Source organism: Stegostoma tigrinum, chromosome 3 (genome assembly GCF_030684315.1).
Source record: "Stegostoma tigrinum isolate sSteTig4 chromosome 3, sSteTig4.hap1, whole genome shotgun sequence".
In the NCBI taxonomy this organism is placed as follows: Eukaryota; Metazoa; Chordata; class Chondrichthyes; order Orectolobiformes; family Stegostomatidae; genus Stegostoma; species Stegostoma tigrinum.
This window is the reverse complement of record NC_081356.1, coordinates 29875283-29900229: the sequence shown is the minus strand read 5'-3', so window position 1 is coordinate 29900229 and position 24947 is coordinate 29875283. Positions and strand designations below refer to the sequence as shown.

The 24947-nt window shown below is 40.4% G+C and overlaps 1 protein-coding gene and 1 pseudogene across 5 annotated transcripts in view; one reads left to right on the top strand and one right to left on the bottom strand.

Annotated features, from left to right (window-relative positions):
* The window catches only part of elp1 (elongator acetyltransferase complex subunit 1), a 68277-nt gene extending 46988 nt beyond the window's left edge, over positions 1-21289 (bottom strand). Inside the window, exons 1-10 of one of the 5 annotated variants that reach the window (XM_048527319.2) lie at positions 21172-21289; positions 19090-19247; positions 17418-17570; positions 17120-17201; positions 14881-14961; positions 13633-13718; positions 13041-13140; positions 10968-11058; positions 7067-7190; positions 4480-4573 (exon numbers count right to left, since the gene is read on the bottom strand). In XM_048527319.2, the coding sequence (XP_048383276.1) occupies positions 4480-4573; positions 7067-7190; positions 10968-11058; positions 13041-13140; positions 13633-13718; positions 14881-14961; positions 17120-17201; positions 17418-17570; positions 19090-19239 (961 nt within the window). In that variant the 5' untranslated portion in view covers positions 19240-19247; positions 21172-21289. Of the gene's footprint in view, positions 1-4479; positions 4574-7066; positions 7191-10967; positions 11059-13040; positions 13141-13632; positions 13719-14880; positions 14962-17119; positions 17202-17417; positions 17571-19089; positions 19248-19415; positions 19818-19862; positions 20131-20769; positions 20789-20928; positions 20948-21171 lie in introns of those variants that run through there. The other 4 variants (XM_048527322.1, XM_059644142.1, XM_048527321.2 and 1 more) reach the window with 4 other exon arrangements.
* A 976-nt stretch (positions 21290-22265) lies between these two features.
* On the top strand, positions 22266-22360 carry LOC125451370 (U6 spliceosomal RNA; annotated as a pseudogene).
* The last annotated feature ends 2587 nt before the right edge of the window (positions 22361-24947 follow it).

Below are 24947 nucleotides of genomic sequence, written 5' to 3'. Positions count from 1 at the left end.
AAGATCAATGGAGTTGTAGCTAGTGTAGAAAGTTGTCAAAGGATACAGTGGGATGTAGATCAGTTGCAGATATGGATGAAGAAATGGCAGATGCAGATTAATCCAGCTAAGTGTGAGGTGCTGCACTTTGGGAGATCAAATGTTAAGCATAAGTATATAGTTAATGGTAGGACTCTGAAAGCATCGATGTACAGAAGGATCTTGGGGTTAAGTCCATAGCTCCCTGAAAGACACCATGAATGTAGATAGGAAGGTAAAGGTGGAGTATAGCATGCTTGCCTTTATTGGTCAGGGAACGGAGTACAAGAGTCCGGATGTCATGTTACAACTTTACAAGATTTTGGTTAGGCCATATATAGAGTATTGCGTTCAATTCTGGTCATCACATTACAGGAAGGATGTGGAGGTTTTGGAGAGGGTACAGAAGAGGTTTACCTGGATGCTGCCTTCATTAGAGCCTATGAGCTATAACGTGTGACTAGAAAACCTCGGATTGGTTTCTCTTAAGTGGCAGAGACTGAGGAGAGACTTGATAGGAGTGTATAAAATTATGAGATGCACAGATAGGCTTGACGATCAGAATCTCTTTCCCAGAGTTGACATGTCTAATATTAGAGGGCATGCATTTAAATGAGGGGCGAAAGTTCAAAGGAGACATGACGGGCAGGTTTTTTTTAAACACAGAGAGTGGTAGGAGTCTGAAATGCACTTTCAAGGGTGGTGGTGGAGGCACATTTGATAAGGGCATTTAAGGGACTTTTAGATAAGCACATGAACATGCAAGAAATGGAGGGATATGGACCAAGAGCAGACAGATGGGATTAGTGTAATTTGGCGTCATTTTCAGCACAACATTGTGGGCTGAAGGGCCCATTTGTCTGCTGTCCTCTGTGTTCTATAGTTATGGGAACAAGTAAATGGTAGTGGAGTTAAATGGATATTTTGCACCATTCTTTACCATGGAAGATATTACGAATGTCCCATTAATACTAAAAAATATGGGGGAAGAATTAAGCACTATAACCATCTGTATGGAAGTAGTATTAGACAAATTAATGCGGCTAAGGGCAGATAAATCCCCTGGTCTTGATGGCTTGCATCCGAGGATTCTGAAAGAGGTAGCTACAAAGATAATGGATGTGTTGGCTGTAATTTTCCAAAGTCCTTAGGTTCTGGAGAAATAACAGAAGATTTGAAAACTGTCAATGTGACACCCCTGTACAAAGTGGGGGGGAAAACAAAAAAACAGATAATTACAGGCTAAATGATCTAACATCTAATGATCAAAAATATCAGGCTCAATTATTAAGAAATTACAATCATAGAATCATATTAAGAAAGCAATAGCAGAATATTTGGAAAATCATAATCTAATCAAGCAGAGTCAGCATGGCTTCATGAAAGGGAAATCAAGTCTGACCACTGTACTGGAGGTTTTCAAGAAAGTCTCAATCAAAGTAGATGAAGGGGAACCAGTAAATCTGTTGTATTCAGATCTCCAGAAAACATTCAACAAGCTACCTCACATTAAGTCAAGCTGAAAGAAAAGAGCCTGTAGTGTTGGAGCTAATATACTGGCATGCATAGAGAATTAACTATTAGATAAGAAAGTGGGATAAGGCTTTCTTTTCAGGTTGGTGGCCTCTGACCAGTGGGATTCCACAGGGATCAATGCTGAGACCACAACTGTTTACAATATATATTAGTTACTTGACAGAAGGAAGCTAATGTACTGTAGCAACATTTGAAAATGACAGAAAAATAGATGGTAGAGCAAGTAGTTAGAGGGATACAAACAGTTTAGAGAGATATTGATAGGTTACATAAGTGAGCAAAAATTTGGCAAATGCTGAGATATTTGCATCATCGACAGCCAGGGACGAGGTGCCGGAAGGCTGAAGGGTGGCTAACACAGTGCCATTATTTAAGAGAAATGTTAAGGAAATGCCAGGGAATTATAGGCCAATGAACCTGATGTCAATGATGGATAGGTTTTTGGAGGGGATTCTGACGAGCAGGATGTACATGCGTTTGGAAAGCAAGAACTGATTAGGAATCGTCAATATGGTTTTCTGGATGAGAAACTGTCCCTCACAAAGTTGATTGCATTTTTTGAAGAGGTGACAAAGAAGATTGATGAAGGCAGAGCGGTAGATGTTGTCTGCATGGACTTCAGCAAGGCATTCGACAAGGTTCCACATGACAGACTGGTTAGCAAGGTTAGATCATGTGGAATCCAGGGGGAGCTAGCCAATTAGAAACAAAATTGTCGAGGTAGGAGATAGAAGGTGGTGGTAGAGGGTTATTTTCGGACTGGAGGCCTGTGACTAGTGGTGTACTGCAAAAGATCAGTGCTGGGTTCACTGCTTTTTGTCATTAAAATATATGATTTGGATGTGAATTTAGGAGGTATGGTGAGTAATTTACAGATGACACCAGAATTGGTGGTGTAAGGGTCAATGAAGAAGATTATCTCAGGGTACAACAGGACCTTGATCAGACGGGCCAGTGGGCCAATGAGTGGCAGATGTAGTTTAATCTAGATAAATGTGACGTGTTGCATTTTGATACGGGAAACTAGCTAGGACTTATACAGATAGTGGCAAGGCCTTGGGGAGTGCGGTGGAACAAAGAAACCTAGAGGTGCAGGAGCATAGTTCCTTTAAAGCGGAGTTGCAGGTTGACATGGTGGTGAAGGCGGCATTTGGTATACTTACTTTCATAGTTCAGTGCACTGAGTATAGGAGTTGGGCCACTGTGAGGGGTGATCTTATAAAGGTTTATAAAATCATGAGGGGCATGAATAGAATGAATAGCCAAGGTCTTTTTCTCAAGGTAGGGGCATCCAAAACAAGAGGGTATCAAGGTAAGCTGAGAGAGGAAAGATTTAAGATGGAACTGGGGGGAACATTTCACACAGAGGGAGGTGCATATATGGAATGAGCTGCCAGAGGAAGTGGTACAATTACAACATTTGAAAGGCATCTGGATGGGTACATGAATAGGAAGGGTTTAGAGGAATATGGGCCAAATGCTGGCAAATGGGACTAGATCCGTTTAGAACATCTGGTGAGTTGGACTGAAAGGACCATTTCTGTGCTGTATATAGTAACTCTAGAACTCTAACTGGAGTATGATGTGGGGAAAATGAGAAATTGTTCATTTTGGAAGGCAAAACAAAATAATGGGATATTATTTGAATGGAGAAAAGTTGCACAAAGCTGCAACACAGAGGAACTTGGGGATTCTTATGCATGAAACAGAGAAAGCTGGATTTCTGAGAGCAGTTTTGGTCCCTTATTTAAAGAAACATATTATTTGATTGGAGGCAGTTCAAGAAAGTTCATTAGGATGATCTCCAGCATGTTTGGACTGTCTTCTTAGCAAATGTTGAAGATGTTGGGATTCTACTCATTGGAATTTAGAAAAATGAGAAGTGATCTTACTGAAACAAATAGGATTCCTAAGGGGCCTGACAAGGTAAATACTGAGAAGATGACTCCCCTGACGGGACAGTCAAGGACCAGAAGCCACAGTCTCAGAAGTAAGGGATACACACTAAGACTGAGATGAGGAGTAAATGTTTTCTCTCAGATTGTTGACAGCATTTGGAACTCCTTGCCACAGAGGGTTGTACAGGCAGAGCCCTTGCGTAAATTTAAATGATAGATAGATAGATTCTTGATCAGTACTTGAATCAAGGGTAATGGAGAAAGGGCAGGAAAGTGGACATGACGAGTGTTATATGGATCAGCCATGAGGCGGATCAGGCTTGCGAGTCCTGAATAGCTTACTTGTATTCCTATTTCTTATTGTCTTGTCGTCTTATTAAGATGGGACCATATCAATGGCTCCAAAACTCTTACCATTTGTTTAATGAGAAGCAGAATCACTCACTCAAACTATCTGCTGATACCACAACTTGTCCCAATGTTAAAAGTGCTTAAAACTCTGAGCGGTTTTGATATAATTCACATACAGAAACTGTTTCTATGAAGGGTAACCAGAGGATACAGATTTTAAGCAACAGGTAAAATAACCAGAGGGATATGAAGAGAATTTTTTTTTCTATGTAGCTAGTTATGATGACCTGAATAGTATTGCCCAAAAGGGCTGGACTGATGCAGATTTTAACTATAAAGTTTTCAAAAATTATTGGATAAATAATTGAAAAATAAAAACAAATTTAAAGACTCTGGTGAAACTGTGGGATTAATTTGATAGCCCTTTCAAACAGCTAGCAGACACATGATAGGCACAGTGGTCTGTTCCTGAGTTGTATGATTCTAAGCCATACTTACTTTAACATCAGAATTTTAACCCACTTGGCAGTTTTAGGCAGTAATTTTTCTGATACATTGCAAAGCAGACAGAAAACGTTTTGTTCAAATCAAGTTATCATTTTGTTTGGATGCAGGATGTCAGAAAGGAACAAAAGAAAAAAATAAACAAACTATAGAGAGTCTGGAAGATAATTACCGTATGTATTTTGATGGCCATTCTCATCTGATTTCAAATCTTCTAGCCAAACCGCTAGTACAGTGGAGTCACTGTTCCAAAGCAGTTCATTTACCTAATTAACAGTAAAAAAAAAATGAAGCTCTTCAGTACCATAAAGAGCACTGTAGGTGGGACATGTCCAAAACTATTCAGAATACCTACATTTTAGGAACATAACTACATTTTCAATTCACCAGCTTTTAATCTAACTACACTATCCAATCCAGTCAGAAACTGCAGGGTACATTAGATAAGATATATCAACCACTCATGATAATCTGTCACACAAAACAATTTTTGAAAAATCCAATGAAATCACAAACAACTACTAAGTGTCAAAAGTTTTAGTGAGTACTATATAGAATGTATAGCAGAGAAACAAAAGAAAGAGTTTGCTGCACTCAGGGCTATGGGCAAATCCCTCATTCCTTTCTCATATACTTATTTAACTTCACCAGGGAGTAATCTAGGCAGCACAGTGGCTAGGGCCAGGGACTCAGGTTCAATTCTATTTTAGGGCGACTATCTGCATGCAGTTTGTACGTTCACCCTGTGTGTGCATGGGTTTCCTCCCACAGTACAAAGCAGAGCAGGTTAGGTGGACTGGCTGTGCTAAACTGCCTATACTGTTCAGGGATGTACTGATCAGGTGGGTTATGAAGGATGGGTCTAGGTCGGGTGCTCTGAAGGGCGATGTGGGCCTGTTGGGCCAAAGTGTCTATTTCCACACTGTAGGGGTTCTACAATTCTATGAATCTGTCCTTCCGTTGAGTTTCAAGTAATTATCAATGTCTGATAAAGATGTTTCTCCTGATTTTCTGATTGGATTTAATGATATGTTGAACTTATGGCATTTTACATGCCACAGCAGGAAACATTCTCTGCATATCTACTCTATCATAACCTGACACACATTTCAAAAGTAATCTTCATTCTTGTAGAAGAAACCAACAACCCCACACCAACCCGCCCCTCCCTCCCCAGCTCAATCCTTACAGACTGTTGTACCCCTGCAGTTTCTGTATTGTATTCTATATTGTAAGCCATTTGACACTTTCTCCAATGCTTCTATAACCTTTCTAATAATTGGGGACCGGAATTCTACACAGCAATTGGTCTAACCAAGGTTCTATACAAATTTAACACAATTACAGTTTCTGATGTTTTGTCCTCTAAAAGGAAACTAAGTGTTCTGCTATTGGATTACATTTTAGATTTATTTTTTTTTGGCTCCTTTGAATGAGTTGTTAATCTGTGCCTCTGCTTCTGCTCGCATTATTTTCCAACAAGTAGACAGCCTCTACTTCCCACTAAAATACAATGTATAAAGCTATTAATTTGTCATTTATTAATTCATTCATTGAGTTTGTTAATATTGACTTGGATTTTGTTGCCGTTTTCCTCAGTATTAACCATATGCTTACAAAGAATAAGGTATCCTTGTTAGTGTTTTTACATATAATGAAATAGAACATAATCCAATTTACACCAATATATTTATCTTATTGTGTTATTAGAGCTGGATTCAACATAAACTTGCATTGTATCATATAATCCAATAAGTTTATGTGCAAACTACACTATTTTGCAAGCTCTATCCAGTCAAACCGAAATGTTACAACATACAATGTTTCATTGCGCATATAAAAGTATTAATAAGGAGACATTACAGGATTATGCTTTGGTACTTCAGATATCAGAGTAAAGTCAAATAGAGGGAACAACAAACAGATGGAGAATTTCACACAACAAAAATAACCAACACATATAAAGAACACCAATGAAGCCATTCTATTACTAACACAACTACAACTTATTAAATGAAAAACAATTTAAAACATTCTATAATTAAATCTACCTCAAGATAAAATGGATATTCACTTTGCAAATGCACTTTTAACTTATTCAGCACATTTTAGCACCTACAAATTAACCACACTCTGAGAACTTAGTATTCAGGTACTTGGAAGTTAAAAACATGATTGCACAATATCTTGAAGAATATTTGAAATCTGTATTATAATGTTTCAGAAACATTGCTTAATGGATTAATCCACAGCTACTGTGACCATGTTGCCTGTGCTCAGTCGGCTACATAATCTGTGTTGCAAACCTCCATTTACTGGATTTTGCTGGAGAAATCACTCAGCTTTTATCAAGAGATATTGCTGCAGTTTGTGAAGACCATTTATGTGTAAACTGTTCACTGTAGTGTCTTGTTTAAATAGACAGCTTGTTGAATATACAGATATCATCTGCTGTAAAAAAAATTGTTTGCTGTGAGACATGCTATAAATCCATTGCAGTTCCAAGTTACTGAATGGCAACAATGTCAACAGGCAATCTTGCTTGTTACGCAATCTCAACAATATTTAGGGTCGACCATATTGTAGCGTTACCCTCACTGCACATGGGTAGACATGGAGAGGAGTGGTTTTTTAAATAAGCTTTTAGCCGATTTAGGCTATTAAGCCCTAAGCCAATTCTAAAGGAAGACCATCTGGACAAAATACTAATGGAAAGGAGAGAAAAGTTCAAAGGAGAGAAAGGAAGCTTTAGTACTTGCCTTAACTTGGTCTTTATGAAAAGGAAGTGAAAATTCTCCACGTAGTAAACCGTTTTGTTCAAAGAACACAACATTATGTTTGTTAAGTTTTCGCTGTGTGGATGCAATCAGGTTTCCTGACGGTCTAGAAATGGAACATTGTAAATGTCATGGCCATAGAAAATTGAGACTTGTTATGGGCAGACAACTTACTTCCTTTAAAAATAGAACAAAATAGATTTTGGAAAACAAACAAGTATCTTTTCAATCTACTCACTGAATAATAGCAATGTGCATCCCTAATTGTGGAAATTGTGTGACTCTATCAACAGCTGCAAGGTCTCTAAGGAATAGCCCGAGCTAGACATATCACACCAATAGAGAATTCAGAATGTGGACGTCATTGTTCAGTGAGAACATCTTAGTCCTCTCAGCCTTTTGTTAATGCCAGTCCAGCAAACAATGCACCAATAACTGCAAAGAGCATTTACGCAAGAAATATGAGCAGACCATTCAATCCTTTGAGCTCATTCTTCAAAAGAGATCTTGGCTTGTCTTGTGCTTCAACACTGTTTTCTTGCACTTTCCTTGTTTCCATTGATGATTTTATCGGGAAAGGTTCCTCATCATCTCAATCCTAAATTTAGTTTAATGTTAATGTTTTAATGATTTTAATTAGGTTTAAGTCTACAACCTTCTGACTGAAGTGCAGGAGTATGGCGTGGAGTCAAAGTCTCATCCGACTTTTTAACAAGTTGTTTTTAAAATAATTTATACGCAGCAAACATAGTTCCCTTCAAAATTTTCAGAGTATAAAAGCATTGGATTTTAGAAAAACATGATGGTGCAGTGCTCTAGAGGCCTATGTTATTGTATCCAAAGCTAGGGTTATTCACCTATCTTCATGTAAGTCAAGTTTCCAAACTCAGGAAAACAATTCGTATCTTTATGGTACTTCAGGATGGCCCAAAGCACTTTACAGTCAATGAAGTTGCTCTGTTTTAAAAAATATTGTCACTGTCAAAGAAAGAAACATGCAACAGCCAAATTGTGGTGGGAAGTACCTCAGAAATAACAATGAACAATAGCCAGATAAATTGCTTTGGAGTTACTGGATGATGTAAAAAAAATGCCAGGATAAGGTGGAACTCTCTTGCTCCTCTTTGAAACAACTTACATTGATCAGAGAGGGCAAACTGGCCTTGATTTAAAAGCCCAGCTGCAAGCCAGTTCCTCAAAAGTGTAGCATTTGCTCAGCACTGAACTGGGAGTTTCAGCCTGGATTATGCACTGGAATTTCTGGAACAAGGCTTGAATCTACAGCCTTCTGACTCAGAGGTCAGCATTGGGTGAGAGATGGTGGCATTTTGGTAATCTCACCATGGCAGATGTTATGAATTCAGTTCACAAATTTACAACTATGAAAAAAACTAGTTTTGATCATTATTGGATTTTGTAAAAATACCATCAGAGAAGGAAATCAACCATTCTGGCTTACATGCAACTTCAGACCCACACCAATGCGTTAATTCTTAACAGCCCTCTGAAAGGGCCTCACAACCCACTCAGTTCAAGAGCATTTAAGGATGGACAACAAATGCTGTCCTCCCAAGTGAAGCCCACATCCATGACAGAAAAATAAGAAACAACTGAGTCAATGCAAACGCTGCAGCATCAGAACAGGCTACATACATACTCCTTTTGAAGATATGATAGGATGAAAGGATGAAATGGAAAGATTACAGGACCTGAGAAAAGGCAGGGGAGTGCCAGTTGGTAAATAGTTCCTTCAGAGGGCTAGTAATAACATGATAGACCAAATGGCCTCCTTCTGTGCAGCAACTATGGTATGATTCTATAAGCACGCCATAGAAAGAGAAGCCACCTCACCATCTCATCTGTGAGCTTGCTACTAAGAAAAATTGTTGTAAACCTGGAGTTGCTGGACAAACATTTCTACAGGACAATGGTTAAAAGAACTATAGAACATGCCAGAGATTTAAAACAAAAAGAGAGAACAAAGACCTCTTGGAAGCTATAAACACCATTCTTGGTGGTTACAAAGTCCTATGGAAGAATTCTTCATATAAGAAACATGTCTTATAAGATGGAAACTTGATAAATGTAACGAAGTGGAATTTGCTTGTTGCAAGCTCTCATGGCATCCCCTCTTTGTTAGATGGTTCCTGCATCTTCAGCTTGAAAACAATGTTGTCTAGTAACTTGCTGCACATTTTGATAAAGACATGGCAGGGGATACCAGGCATCTACGATTTGAATGAATGAAGGGACCAACTGCCCAAATAGTCTGACTAATGAATTTTAAGGATTAACTAATAAACAGAGCAATCACAGGGAAGGAAATATGGTGAATTAGCATCAAATAAGGTACAGAAGTTGAAATAAAGTAAGGAAAAAAAAATTTGGATTAAGAGCACAAAATTTCTTTTAAAATATTTCAATATCTATAAAATGGCCACCATGTAAAATAGGGTATTGTGGCAATCCAAAGTTTGCTGTATGGCCGAGCAGACAATTGGCGGTCATTGAGAATAATCACTACTGTCAAAAAAACTCACACTGTTAATTACTAGAGCTCTGTAGCGTGTTTAAAGAATCAAAATAGTTACAGCAAAGGAGGCGGCTACTTGGCCTGTTGTGTTTGCACTGAACCTTGGAAAATGCATATTCTCTAGTGCCACTCCATTGCCTTGATCCTCTAGATTGGTTTATTTCTTTTTCAAATAATGATTCAATTCTCTTGTGAAAGCGTCAATTCATCTTGCCTCCAGCACGCTCTCAGGCAATTCATTCCAGGTCCTAAACACACACTGCTTGAAAATAAAATCCCCATACTGCCATTGCTTCTTTTGTTGATTACTCTAGATCTGTGCTATCTGGTTCTAAATTTGTGTACAAATGGGAACAGTGCCTTGTCTACTGTGCCCAGAGCACTTATAATTTTGAATATCTCAATCAAATATCCTCTCAATGTTCTTTTTCTTTAGAGTTTCTAATCCTCAATAATGGCCAACTTTCTTCTTCACAAACTTCCTATAATTTCTTTATCCTTCTGTCCACAATCCACTTGAGTACTGATCTATCATTTAGATTACCTAATATATTGTACAGTAATATGGTTATGATCATACTGCTGTTGCTATCAGAATGTGGTGCTCAAATTAGCCTCCTATAGTAGAGCAGTGAATACAACACTAGAAGTTCTTTATTGTCTGGAAAGTAATTTGGAATATCCAGAGGGCGGCAAAGGTTTATGGGTCATGCAAGTCTTATTTCCGTAGGCTAAATTCTACCAAAACTGTTTTCAACTTTTTAAAACCATGAAAATGAACAGGCAGCAAACATAGGAGATTGTGTTTTCTATTTCCAATATACAATAGGCAGCAACTGAGGCTCACCCCATGAGCTCGTGCTGACAAGGTTTCCTTCGGACCCCAATTCAGTCCTGCATAATAATAATAAAGGGAGCACTTACTATGATAGCTCACCCTTTCTTTGGGTATAACTTCAGTTTTCTTCTTATTTGTTTTATATCAGCCTACAGGTGGCAAACATGGAAATGTGGTTATGTATAGATTTTCCCCTCTGGACTGATAAATGGGCAATTAAAGCACAAAGTTCTTAACAATAGAAGAGAGGTAAAGTGCAACTAAATCCAGCAAGCTCCATTCGATAATAGGAATTCCATCGGTATGCTGCAAGCAGCGATATAACATAAATGGAAGCTCGCAACTCAGAGCGTATCTTGTCTGAACTCGCTGGGTGACCCGTGCAGTAATAACAGTTTGTTGTTGGCACTGGGTTATATTTTACAGCAAGTTACTACTCAAATTGCATTAGTCAAGTGAAGACAAGTGTACCCCACAAACTAATATCTATAAATTTCATTTCAGTTACTCACTTCCAGCACAGGGACTGTTCAAGGCCACTAACAGACTCACTGGTTGACTGAAGCACACATTCTCGGTTCCATATTCTCAGCTTTCTGGATCCTACGTGAAAAATATCAAAATAGAAATTATATCAGACATGTATAAATTATGAAAATACAAGCCCATTTGTATATAATTTTCGAAAAATGGGAAGTTAAGAAACAAAGACAAAAAAAATTTGGTATCAGTATCCAGAAGAATAAATACACTAAAACGTGTGCAGAGCAGATTAGTATAATCTTCTAATGAGTGATGTTTAGTGCAATAAAAATATCAAAGTATCTAAACTAAAGGCATTCTCCTTCTTTTCCAATTAGGACAGGCAGAATCAGTCTAAATTTGCACTTTTGCAAGGACTTGCTAAAATTCACATTGGATATAACTATTTAGAAACAAACATACCGATTCAAAGATTACGTAAGAGTCCTTAATTCTAAAGTTTGTTTCCCAGGGCACTGTGATAAGCAGCTGCTACCCATATCACACTATTCCCATCAGGGAAAACGATTAGCTCCTAATCTAACTCTACAAAACAATTTTCAACAAATACAACATATTTCCTGTTTGACCAGCACTATTTCTTAGATATTATACTGAAGAGTTATCAATTCTATTTACCCCATAGGGAATGGGCATTCTTTCCTTGTAGGAACATATCCCATTGACCCAAGACCAGGGAGTTTTGAAGCAGGCTGACACATCCAAGACTTAGGGATTCAGCTGTACACAGAGGTGCTGTTGCAGTTTATTTAGTTTCTATCATGCCAGATAAAAAACAGTGATTGGTTTCCCACTATCTGTACAGCTAGGATCACTATACCCTTTACAGTTTTGGACCAAAAGTTATCCTGGGTTACTTGAAAAAGAATTCAACCTGATTGGACACGAACTAATCTCACGTCATGGTTTTTAATCTCATACAGGGGTTGGAAGAAGACCATTTTTTTGCATAAGATTCAATGGGCTGGATAACCACCTTCTGTGTTGTCACAAATCCATGACAAGCAACAGAAAGAAACCAATATTACAGCACAGGCATGTTTCCGCTAAAACCACATTTCCCATCCCTGGGGATAACTTAACCCTCTGGTTTTCTTCAGTGAGCCAGCTGGCTACGTGATTATTAACGGTACCTCAGCGTACTGCCAAATAGCCAGTCTCAGAACTGAATCAACCAAGTGCCAAAGTGGGTTCTGTGAACTCCAAATTTCCATCATTTTGTGTGTTAACTTCAATTCAACTAAATCTAGATTCTCTGCCTATCTTCCCATCCAAATAGGCTGGGCACTAGTTTATCTTCCGACAGTCTACAAGGATTTCAGTCTGTACTAGGTGAACAGCAGATATTCAAAGCCGAAACAATTAGTGCAGAACAAGTATACTGGGGTCACAGCATGGATGCTGATCACATCCTACTGAATATCATTAAAATGTGCAGACCTTAATACAAATACGACAGGCATCAACCAAAGAAACATTCCCATGCTTGACTTTCAGGTCATTATATCCAGTAGCAGCTCTAGATTTCAGGGTTTCATGATTAACAATAGCACACCACCAGATTGCAGCAAGAGCATACATGGGAAGATTTTGTTTAGCAGCCAACTTAATGTTCTAGTCACCTACATCCAATGTCATGCACCAGACACATCGATCATCATTGATTAATTTATTCCCTCAATTGGATGATTTTGAATTGATCTCACACATGTACAAATTATGAAAATACATGACATCTGTACATAGTTTAAGAAAAATTAGGAGAAGGTGAAAAACCACCTTAGGACTCTGATAGGTTGGTGTAGATCAGAGATCACTATCTGGAATTATTTCTCCTTTTAGTATATAAATACATCTCATAATTTGGACTCAGATCTCTCAAATGGCTGGAAGCAGCCCATCTCTTGCAAGAAAAGATGGAATCAATTCTTGTGCACAGGCATGCAGCATTACAAAAAAAGTCCGATTGCGAGGTACTCTAGAAACTGTGCAAGAGATTCATTTCCTTTGATCAAATGTCAAAATTGAAGTCAGATACATACCAGTCACAGGACAAATGACACTGATTGCAAACAGCTGTCCATCTCCTCGCCAGGTCACACGTGACCTCCGATCATCCCAAGGAAATGCTGCTTGAATTTCCTAGTAAAGAGAATAAGAAATTCAATGATCAGAGCTATAACATATTTCCAAAGGCAATACATACTATTCCAAAACACATGGAGGTCTAGAATGGTTAAAGTCCTCTAACTCGGTTGTTCAAGACAGTGAGCAGCTGAGACATTCACGGCAGTAAATGTCTAGGTTTGACACCTAGTCTGTGCTGAGCTAGGAGTCGAGGGTCGCAGTGCACTACTTTGCCCCCAAGATAAAACAGGAAAACATATTCAACCAGCAGCTAAATAAATAAATTGCTCACAGCAATTAACTCAGTTGAACATGAACTATACAAGGGATATAGAAACATAGAAATTAGGTGCAGGAGTGGGCTATTCCACCCTTTGAGCCTATTCCATCATTTAATATGATAATGGTTGATCCTCTAGCCCATATTCCCACTTTCTCTCTATATCCCTTGATGCCTTTATGCCTAGTCAAATGACTAGGTATAAAAATTCAACAGGAAAAACTTACGGTTGGCTTACGACGAGCTGCTTCTTTACCCTCGGTGCCATGGAACTGTGTCTCCTTCTTCCCCCAGCCAACAGTGATAAATTCTCCTGTAGAGTAAGACACAAATTATCGGCACATCTTCTATGTATGTTCAACAAAACGGCTTGTTGGAAATGAGACATTACAATTTTATTTTTCTGTTCGGTTTTAAAAACAAAACCAAGATAAAAGGTACTGATTATCTCTTGCTATTCCTTTCTTGTGCGTGTCAGACACCATACTTTTACAGAAGAGAAAAGCAGAGAGTGGGTCTTTGAGTACCTACTAAGATCAGCAAGAGCTAGAGCTACATGGAAGTTTGGCACAGTAATTCGAGATTATTCCCCTTTTGAAATAGACTGTAGAATATATACTAAAATGGGTAACAAGAATAAGTCTTGTCACAATTGTCACTGAACTATGATAAAGCACAGAAGGAGAACATTAGACCATTAGACTCGTGTTACATAAAGTGCGAAGATGTGCACTGTGTCTTTGATTTGGTTTTCTGGAGTGGCATAGACTTAAAGGGAATCTGGTCAAGAACATGCCAGTGAATAGAATGTTCTTGTCTACTGGCGCATGGACAGTCATAGGATAACATCCAGGAGTTGGCAGCAAGGACTAATCGTGAGCTCTTCAGGAAGGTATCTGAAGCAGGTGGAGAAAAATGAACTCACTGCAGAAGAAAGTAATGATTCTGGGAAATAGCCAATGGATCAGGAAATTGCTTGATCATGTTTAAGGGATCAGAAAGTATTTTTTGACACATTTCCTGAATTGTCTATGGCTGTTCTTCTTCTTTAGGAGTTGTAGGGAGAAAGTTCAGAAAAGCAGTGTACTAGGGAATGGATTCAGTAAGAAACAGGCTGGGTTAATATTAGCACAATAATCTTTCCTTATCCTGTGCACATGTCAAATTCAAATTTGGATCTTAACCCGCAGAGAACCATGACACAGCAAAACAGAGGGTAACAGTGATGAAAAAATAATATTGGTAAACTACAGTAGGTTTCTGACAGGAAGTAGAATAAAATCTGAACAAGTTATTGCAAACCTTCTTCTAACAACAGTTTGAATGTAATTCAGTTTATTCTGATAGAAATGTGTTCTTTGATTATTCACAAAATCTTAGCAGGGGAGCATATAAATGAATGGGTGCTCATATTGGAATTTCACAAAGAAAGATAGGTCTCAGAAGGTACTTATGAAACAAGACAGCTCACTCACCTTCACCAAAGTTATCCTGGTGGATTTTGACTTCAGTAATTGGATCAAAGTCTTTGGTCATCATTATTATGGTCTCCTGCCCTACAAAAGCAATAAATTTCACTCAATGCTATGGTCTTTTGCCAGAATAAGATGCACAGTTAAAGTAATGTTTTCATTGTTGCTTTGTAACAGAAATAGTCAAAACAATGATGCTTTCTGAAGATGGAATTTTTGTTTCAACATAACTGAATGAACTAGGTTTGAAATGCCACATGTATTTGTTTGTGTTTTTGCTACCATTGTAGTGAAAGTATCTCACTCCAGGAAGATTATTTCACACAGCATTTGTGTTGTGTTGCATTTTTACTGCAAAGCATTTTTAGGGATATCAAAAGATGTTTCAATCAGGATGTGTCTTTGATTTGGTTTTCTGGAGTAGCATAGCCTTAAAGGGAATCTGGTCCAGAACATTCAAGTGAACAGAAGGTTCTTGTGTACTGGCGCAAGGAGATTCATGAGGTAGAAGCAATGAAGTTGGATGTACAAACATTTTATTTGTAAGACAGCATCCAGGAGGTGGTAGTGAGGACTGACTGATTCTTCAGGAAGGCTCTTCAAAGAGCTGTAGAAAAATGAATCACTGTAGAAGACAGTAAAAATTTGGGGAAACAGCCAATGGATCAGGAACTTACTTATATACAAAGCTTAGTTTCATGAATTCCCCACCTCAACAATTTTTACTTCCTTTCCTCAGCCAGTAATATGTCTCATGACAGAATCCCTTTGGTACCTAACCTTTCCAATATACAAAGTGAGCAGTGCCAATTTTGAAACGCTGTTGAAATGTGAAAGGCACTATAACCAGGACCAATTATATCCTCACGAAACATTCTCTCACATGTGCGCAAATTTCAGGAGAGGGGAGATCATGAAGTCAGAAACTTGGTTGAACCTTTCCCTAGCCCTGGAGAGGCTATGGCACAAGAAATTTAAAAAAAAACTGGCGTGTCTTCTTGACACAGTTTGCAGCATCACCACTGGGAATGAGGGGCAAGGGGTTGCAGAAGTTAAGGATCATTCTCTGATATTACTGATGTACTGCTGGAGATTGTTAAAGGTGCTCAAGGCCTCCCCATCTCTCTGGTAACAGCAAATTCCACTAGCTACAAAGCAGAAATAACAGTTAAGCTTGTAGGAGCAAGGAACTGGTGAGACCAGATGGTTTCAGCTACAAGAAGTGCACACAGAATTAACAAGAGTGGAATTTCGTAGAACTTGCTTGTGGGACTGGCCACCAAGATAAAGTTAGCAGGAGTTCAATGTTTCCTGGATTCCATGCTGGTCATATACCCAAACAATCAGACTGCAGTTGGCATGGGTTACTCAGTAATGCAGGAGGAGTTCTATCTTCTTACAGATACAAAACCTTTTATTATGCAGCTAAATTTTAAAAATCAATCATGTTAATGCACATACATTGGCCTTACACCCCAAGTAAGAATGATGGGTACGAATTGAAATCTTTGTCTTGGTCTCTTTACATCTTTAGATCTCACCTCAACATCTCACACCTTGACTGGTCCTACAAGTTCTAAGATATCTGCACTCTTCCAATTCTGGCTTCTTACCCGTCCTCAGTATTATTCTATCAGCAGTAGCCTTGCCTTCAGATGCATAGGCTCCAAGCTCAGGAACCCTGTCCTCAAACCTTTCCTCAATCCACCCCAGCCAGATCGGGGATCAAACCATGTGCTGTTGGCACAATCTAACCCACACTAGCCGTCCAGTTAACTAAGGAGAACAGCACCTACCCCACCTCCCCAATCTGCGAATCTTGAGTTACAGTGGGTACACGCACATTTACATAAATGCTGTGGCCTGGAGCCATATATAACAATAGTAGAAGCTTCAATGTTCTTTCCGTCAAATGGCTGACCAGGAATCTCTCCCATTTTTACTGTACATTGGGAGGATTTTCCAGGTTGATTTTTAACCAGTTTCACTATGTTATGAATGCACTTCTTCAGCCATTACGTCCTGAGGAGAGATTTGAACCTCGGCCTTCTGGTTCAGATAGAGGAACACGACACAATACACACAAGACCTCTCTAAACAATCCTTTCAGAGAGGGAAAGAGAGAGGTAGAGCTTTTGTAGGATTTTAAAGGAGTGACATAGAGCCATTAACAATATTATTCAGCGGTATCTCCAAAAAAAGCTGTTTGCTTAATCATGTTCCCCTTCAGATCAACACATACCTGTAGTTAACACAACAAGTTCCTGGTCTGGACTCCAGCTCATCCCAGTCAGCCCACTGTCAACACTGCCAACACATTCCAGCTAGAGGTAATGACAGAAATTTACAATTAACCACAATACTTCTGTTAACTACATCATTATATACCTTCTCACTCTCTTCCGACTAGAAGCACCTTTCACTTCTATGGAATACAAGGCATCATCTGACCAATTTCATGTTGCTGGAAAACATGTTTATAAATAAAAATATTCTCCAGATAATATTCATTTCCCAAAGACCATCACACTGAGTTTTACCTGATTAGTGTTTAGATTATAAAGTATAACATCCCCAGATCCAGTAGCAACACAGACAGATTCCTGATCTGGCAGGTCCTCAATACCAACAATACACCCACTGCCATCTTCAGGGAGAAATGCTTCTTCAACCAGGGATATTTTTCTGACTACCTGTAGGAAGAGGAAGAAGTGAACCTGAATCACGGTCATTTTGAATAAACTTTTCAATTCAAGGCTGATTCACTTATTCAGACCAAACAAAAGCACAGTGACACCTGTAAATGGCAGAGATCTTATGTTACTTGACATCAGTTGCCTATTTTATAGGAATGCCTATTTTCAAAACAGTCATTGTGGTCGTCATTTTCTAAAAGAAAATCAACACATGCCAAGTACTTTACTCAATAACTATAAAACAGGGAAAGTGAGCTGCTTCTTGGAGTAAGACATTCTCCAAGGCGGCACGGTGGCTCAGTGGTTAGCACTGCAGCCTCACAGCACCAGGGACCCAGGTTCAATTCCAGCCTCCAGCAACTGTCTGTGTGGAGTTTGCACATTCTCCCCGTGTCTGCGTGGGTTTTCTCCAGGTGCTCCAGTTTCCGCCCACAGTCCAAAGATGTGCAGGTTAGGTGGATCGGCCATGCTAAATTGCCCATAGTGTTCAGGGGTGTGTGGGTTATAGGGGGATGGGTCTGTGTGGGATGCTTCAAGGGGCAGTGTGGACTTGTTGGGCCGAAGGGCCTGTTTCCACTCTGCAGGGAATCTAATCTAATTTTACAAAAAAATTCAATCCCAGAGCTGGACCTCTTTCTATGCTGCTTTGCATTCTGGCTAAGTAAACTCCTTATTCTGCAAAAACATTTTTTTCACAAACTCACTGTTGCCTCATTTCGGCTGGTATACGTTGATCTCATAAGAATTCAAGAACACAAGGAGGAAGGGGCTGAGAACACATGGACCAACTTTGCCATTCAAGATATCATGGCTAATCTTCTATCTCAATTCTCCACTATCCCCATATCCCTTCTTCCCATCAGACCCACAAATTCTACCAACATCTGTCTTGAATACACATACGCAATGACTGATCATTCACAGCTCTCTAGGAATTCCAAAAGTTCACAACCATGTCAGTGAAAATATTTTTCTTCAATAGTCATTTTTAAAAGGGAATTCAATGCAGACTTGAATGTCTCAAATGTTGCAGAAAGAAGGGGTTGGAGCGAAGAAAGCAAACTGGTTAGATCTTTTAAAGAGACAGCATAGACAACTTGGAACGAATGGCTTCACAGTTTGTAAATCAACTGTTACATTTCCTACATTATAACAAGAGAAAACACTTTAAAAGTTCTTCAGTGGCTATGAAGCTCTTTGGGATGCCTCAAGGTTTAGAAACATGTCATACAAGTACAAATTTTGCTATATATCATACCTTTCACGCTGGCCTTTACTCCACTGGCCAGCTCATATACCTTAGAACAATGCATGTTATACAACTGAATGCCCAATTATTTTAAAATATACAGCAGTGTTACCATTCATTAATTAACAAAGTATCCATGCGTAAGAGGTGTCAGGTGAGACACAGTAATCACTTTGCTACATACAGTATCCTAAATGGCTTTCTCTTTTAAGAATTGATATTGCAAGGTTCAAGATTGTCACATAAAAATTCACAAGTGACCTGTACCTGCTCAGTGTGTGCATTGAGTTCTGTGATTCCTCGGTCTGATCCCACTAGCACTGTCCCTGTATCCACCCGTACAGTGAGACACTGGGGCTTGCCGAGACCTTGCCAGCTATTGCAATGCAGGTTGCACAACAATTTCAGATTCCGCATGGCTCGTGCTGTGAAGGATTTTTCAAATGAGTAAAGAGAAACATGAACTCACATAATAAATCAGTGATTATAGTTCAGGCATGGTAAAATGTGCAATTTATGATCAAACAATTAATAGCTTAACAGAGCTATAACAGGGCTGACAAAATACAGGGGTATGAAACTGAGTAACTTACTTTCCAAACAGCCATCATAGGTGCGATGGCTGAAGGGCCCTTTCTGTGCTGCAGGTCCCCATGATTATTAAAATACCCCTAAAATGTAAAACAAAAATCCTGACGATCCAAAGCACTCATTGAGATTGAACTTCAGTGCCTTGGACCAAAATTCATAAATGTGGATTTTCTGTGCAAATTCACTGGTGCATCTCCTACATTAGAACAATGCCTGCACGTCAAAAAAGTATTTCATTGTCTGTAAAGTGCATTAGGATGGCCTGAAGTCATGCAACGTTCTGCATCATTAACAAGAGTCTTCCTTCTTTCCAACTAACTTTTAATTTCCTTCTACTTTCTAGACCCATGTTTGATACATGGTCTGTGCTATTTAAGGTCATTGAGATTGCTGCAATTGGCCTCATCACCAGAACTGAAAGAAAATATTTTCAAAATCTGGGCTCATACTTGCTGGTATTCAGTAATATTGCCTCCCTCTTTGCTGCTGATGTAGACAAGTATTGCCAGAATCATATCCATCGCTTTCATACAGCCTTCCAAAAATCAGGGTCAAATCACACAAGTCACTTAGTAACCTGGATAAATTAGAGCTGAAGGACGAAACAGAAAATGAGGGTAAAGAGGAGGGAAAAGTGAAAGTTGGAAGCAAGTAGTTGTACTCTGGGGCTGAAGGCTCGGTTTTAAACCGGTCTAACTGTGCAAGGTGTTAATACCAATGTGCCAGTTCAGCCTCTGGCTAACTGAGGAAAACATGTATTTGTAAAGCAGGATTACAAAGCTGAAACTGAGATAATAGTTTACTGGGCAGCAGTTATTACCATGCCCTCATCTGCTTCAAAAACTTGAACATCCCACTGCAGGCATCTCAAAGCAGTAGCAAAGTACTACTACTACTACTACTACTACTGATGCCTTTGCAAGATGCTTCAAATCCAGTGGCGAGAATAGCAGTCCAACAGCAGATTCCTCTCTCACGCCAACGTTGCCTGCATTGAAATGCTAATCACTTAAAGTCAGCTCTTTAGAGCTGGGCAGGTCTTAAGTAGGCCTCCCACCCAAAACAACTTCTTTAGTCTGAATCCGTGGCAGGAGACTCCCGGGACTACGGCCGAAACATTTTGAGGATGTCAAACATGCCTGCAGACTCATGAGACACCCTGGCTTGTAACAGAACAAGAGAAGTATTTTGGATGGCACCAAGGACGCCGATTGGGCTTCATTTGAAACTTGCAGAAATGAAAACGAGGGGTTGAGGGAAAGATTCAAACCTCCAACCGTTGCACCCAACCCTTCCAAGGACCATAGGCCCTACATGTGGCAGAGTCTGCAGATCATGTACCGACTTAACAGTCACCTCAGAAGTCAGTAATGACCAGGAAGCACCGCCTAATAAGAAGCAGCAGCAAATATGTTTTCATACAGCAGCGGAGAGGTGCTTCTGAATCCCACAGTGGCTCAGGTTCTTTCCGGATGTGCTCACTTATTAGAGAATTTGGGCAGGATCAGAACTCACTCGGAGCCACAGGGCTCTGCCAGATGATGGTGCTGACACGGACACTGATAATACCAATTCTGGTGCCCCCAGTCCCGCGGCACAGTAATCTGGGCGGACATCTAACCCTCAATTAACGGGAATATGGTGGGATCAGAGACAGCATTAAGGAACTCCGGGTTTTTGAGTCTCTCTCTCCATCAACTCCAGCCGCTGCTTTCAGCCATAAACACACTGAGTGTCCGATAGAAAATCTCCTCCCACCTTCTCAATCCACTGAAATACTGGGAATGTTTCCCCTCAAACCAACGGCGAAATTTAAGCAGCCTCCAACTCCGCCGCGTACATTGCTGGGTCCAGCTGACCTCTGACCTTATCCAACAACAACCCGCAGCTCACTCCCGATTGACCGCCCCCTGAAGCTCAGGAGGACTCTTTGCAACCCTAGCATTCTGCGCTTGTTGTAATTATGCCCAGGAAAGCTGAGTGCTTGGCTGGCAGCTGAGTGAGAAATAGTGCATTCAGTATAACAATATCGGGGGGAAATTGGCTGGCTGCAGTCATATCTGGGGAAACTGACCGACTGCAATTATAACTGGGAATGCTGGCAGGCTGCTGACTGGGAAATTCTGTACTATCCTGTTTGTAGTTCTATCTGGGAGCAATGGTTGACTAGTAACCTTTTTCCCTTTTTTTTAATTCACCTGTCGGACTGGTGTTTCTGGCTGGTGAAGTATTTATTGCCTTTGAGAAAGTGCTAGTGAGCTGCTTGAATCCTTGCAGCCCATGTGCTGCAGGTAAATCCACATTGCCGTTAGAGGCAGAATCCTGGTCTTTGATCCACAACACAGAAGGAACAGCAATATATTTCCAAGTTAGGATGGCAAGTGGCGTGGAAGGGAACTTGTAATGTGGTAGTGCTCCTGTGTATTTGCTGGTCCTCTTCTGGATGTTAGTGCCTGTGGGTTTGGAAGATGCAGTCTAAGGATCTGCAGTGTATCTTGCATCTTGACATATAGCTGCTACTGAGCATAAATGGTGGATTCATAAAATGAACTGAGAAATGCTACTATACTGGCTGCAGTTATGACTAAGTATAGTGGTCGGCTGCAATTATAATTGCAAATAGAAATCCATACAAAATGTGAAAATCTGTGGAAGAAAATAGGAGCGTTTGAAATGTGGTTGCTAAGATATATGAATATCAGTTCCATAAACAGTTTACGAGGCAAAGTGCTTGAACTTGGAAGAGCAAAATGACCTCTTAAAAAGTGACATTCAGAAAATAAGATGTCATTACTTTGGCCATTTGATCAGTGCTGAAAAAGCTACAGAGATCGTTTCACAAGATCTCCAACTTGTTTCACAGCACATGTACTAAAATTTAGAAGAATATAGATTTTGGCCCCTGTGCAAGGATGACACACAAATTTGTGAAGCACTTCATATTTTTTGTTGGGTGGCTCAGTGGTTAGCACTGCTGCTTCACAGTGCCACAGACCCAGGTTCTATTTCACCTTCAGGCGACTATCTGTGTGGTATTTACATATTCTCCCCATGTCTGCCTGCTTTTCCTCCCACAGTCCAAAGATATTGCAGGCTAAGTGGATTGGCCATGCTAAATTGCCCATAGTATTCAGAAATGTGTAGACTAGGTGGGTTATAGAGGGTCAGTGCAGACTTGTTGGGCCAGAAGGCCTGTTTCCACACTGTAGGGATTCTATGAAAGAAAGTATAGTGGGAAAGTTTAGAAGAGAAATTGGCGGTGGGCGAAGTTTTGTTGGCGTTGGCGGTGGGTGGAGTTGCGTCGGCAACGGTGGTGGGCGGAGCGCCGTCGGCGGTTGCTGGAGCGGGGTTGGAGGTGAAGTGCTACACTTGCCCCGACACCTCCCCCTTCACCCCCATGCCAGGCCCCAAGAAGACTTTCTACATCAAGCAGATGTTCACCTGCACATCTGCCAATGTGGTATACTGCATCCACTGTTCCTGTTGTGGCCTCCTCTACATTGGGGAAACCAAGCGGGGGCTTGGGGACCGCTTTGCAGAACACCTATGCTAGGTTCGCACTAAACAACTGCCAGTTGTGAACCATTTCAACTTCTCCCATTCCTTAGATGACATGTCCATCATGGGCCTCCTGCAGTGCCACAACGATGCCACCCGAAGGTTGCAGGAACAGCAACTCATATTCTGCTTGGGAACCCTGCAGCCCAATGGTATCAATGTGGACTTCACAAGCTTCAAAATCACCCCTCCCCTTACCACATCCCAAAACCAGCCCAGCTCATTCCCGCCTCCCTAATCTATCCTTCCTCCTACCTATCCCCTCCTCCCACCTCAAGCCTCACCCCCATGTCCTACCTACTAACCTCATCCCGCCCCCTTGACCTGTCCGTCCTCCCTGGACTGACCTATCTCCTCCCTAACTCCCCACCTACACTTACCTTTACTGGTTCCATCCCCACCTCTTTGAACTTTCAGTCTCCTCTCCACTTATCTTCTCCTCTATCCATCTTCTATCCGCCTCCACCTCTCTCCCTATTTATTTCAGAACCCCCTTCCCCTCCCCCATTTCTGAAGAAGGGTCGAGGCCTGAAACATCAGCTTTCCTGCTTGTCTGATGCTGCTTGGACTGCTGTGTTCATCCAGCTCTATGCCTTGCTAGCTCAGATTCTCCAGCATCTGCAGTTCCTACTATCTCTATCCATAAAAGTAATGAAGTTTTGCAGCAGCTGTGCAAGGTGGGATCATATCTGGAGTACTGTGAACTGGTTGGTAACCTATTTGTAAAAGAATATAATATCATGACAATGTTCAGAGTTTTGAAGAACGAGAAGCAGGGATTGAGTGAATCCTTAGAGTATAACAGCAGCAGTGGGGGTATACAAAAGAAGGAAATTACAGGGGCAAAAGGGGGAAATGAAATAGCTTTGGCAATTAGGGTTACAGAAAATCCAAACAGATTCTACAAATACATGAAGGACAAAAGGGTAACTAGGGAGAAAGTAAGGCCCCTTAAAGATCAGCATGGCCTCTACATGTGGAACCACAAGAGATAGGAGAGATACTAAATTAACATTTTGCATCAATGTTTACTATAGAAAAGGATATGGAAGATAGACAATGTGAGGAAATAAATTGTGACATCTTGAAAAATGTCCATAATATAGAGGAGGAGGTGCTGAGTGTCTTAAAATGCACAAAAGTGGATAAATCCCCAGGACATGATCAGGTGTACCCTTGATCTCTGTGGGAAGCTAAGGAAGAGATTGCTGGGCCCCTTGCTGAGATATTTTGTATCATCGAGAGCCACAGGTGAGGTGCTGGAAGACTGGAGGTTGGCTAATATTGTGTCACTGTTTCAGAAAGGTGGGAAGGAAAAGCCAGGGAAGTATAGTCTGGTAAGCCTGATATCGCTGGTGGGCAAGCTGTGGAGGAATCTTGTGGGACAGGATTTACATGCATTTGGAAAGGCAGGAAATGATTAGGGATTGTCAACATCGCTTTGTATGTGGGAAATCATGTCTCATTAACGACTGAGTTTTCTGAAGAAGTAACAAAGAGGATTGATGAGGACAGAGGGGTGGATGTGATCTATATGGATATCAGTAAGGCGTTCGACAAAGTTCCTCCTGGTAGACTGCTTAGCAAGGTTAAATTATGTGGAATACAGAGTGAGTTAGCAATTTGGATACAGAACTGGCTCAAAAGTAGAAGTCAGAGGGTGGTGGTGGAGGGTTGCTTTTCAGAATGGAGGCTTGTGATCAGCGATGTGCCACAAGGATTGGTGCTGGGTCCTCTCCGTTTTGTCATTTATATAAATGATCTGGACATGAACGTAAGGGATATGGATAGCAGGTTTACTGATGGCACCAAAATTGGTGGTGTAGTGGACAGCAAAGAAGGTTACCTCAGAGTACAATGGGATCTCAATTGGATGGGCCAGTGAGCCGAGGAATGGCAGATGGTGTTTAATTTAGATAAATATGAAGTGCTACATTTTGGAAAGGTAAATCAGGGCAGGACTAATACACTTAAGG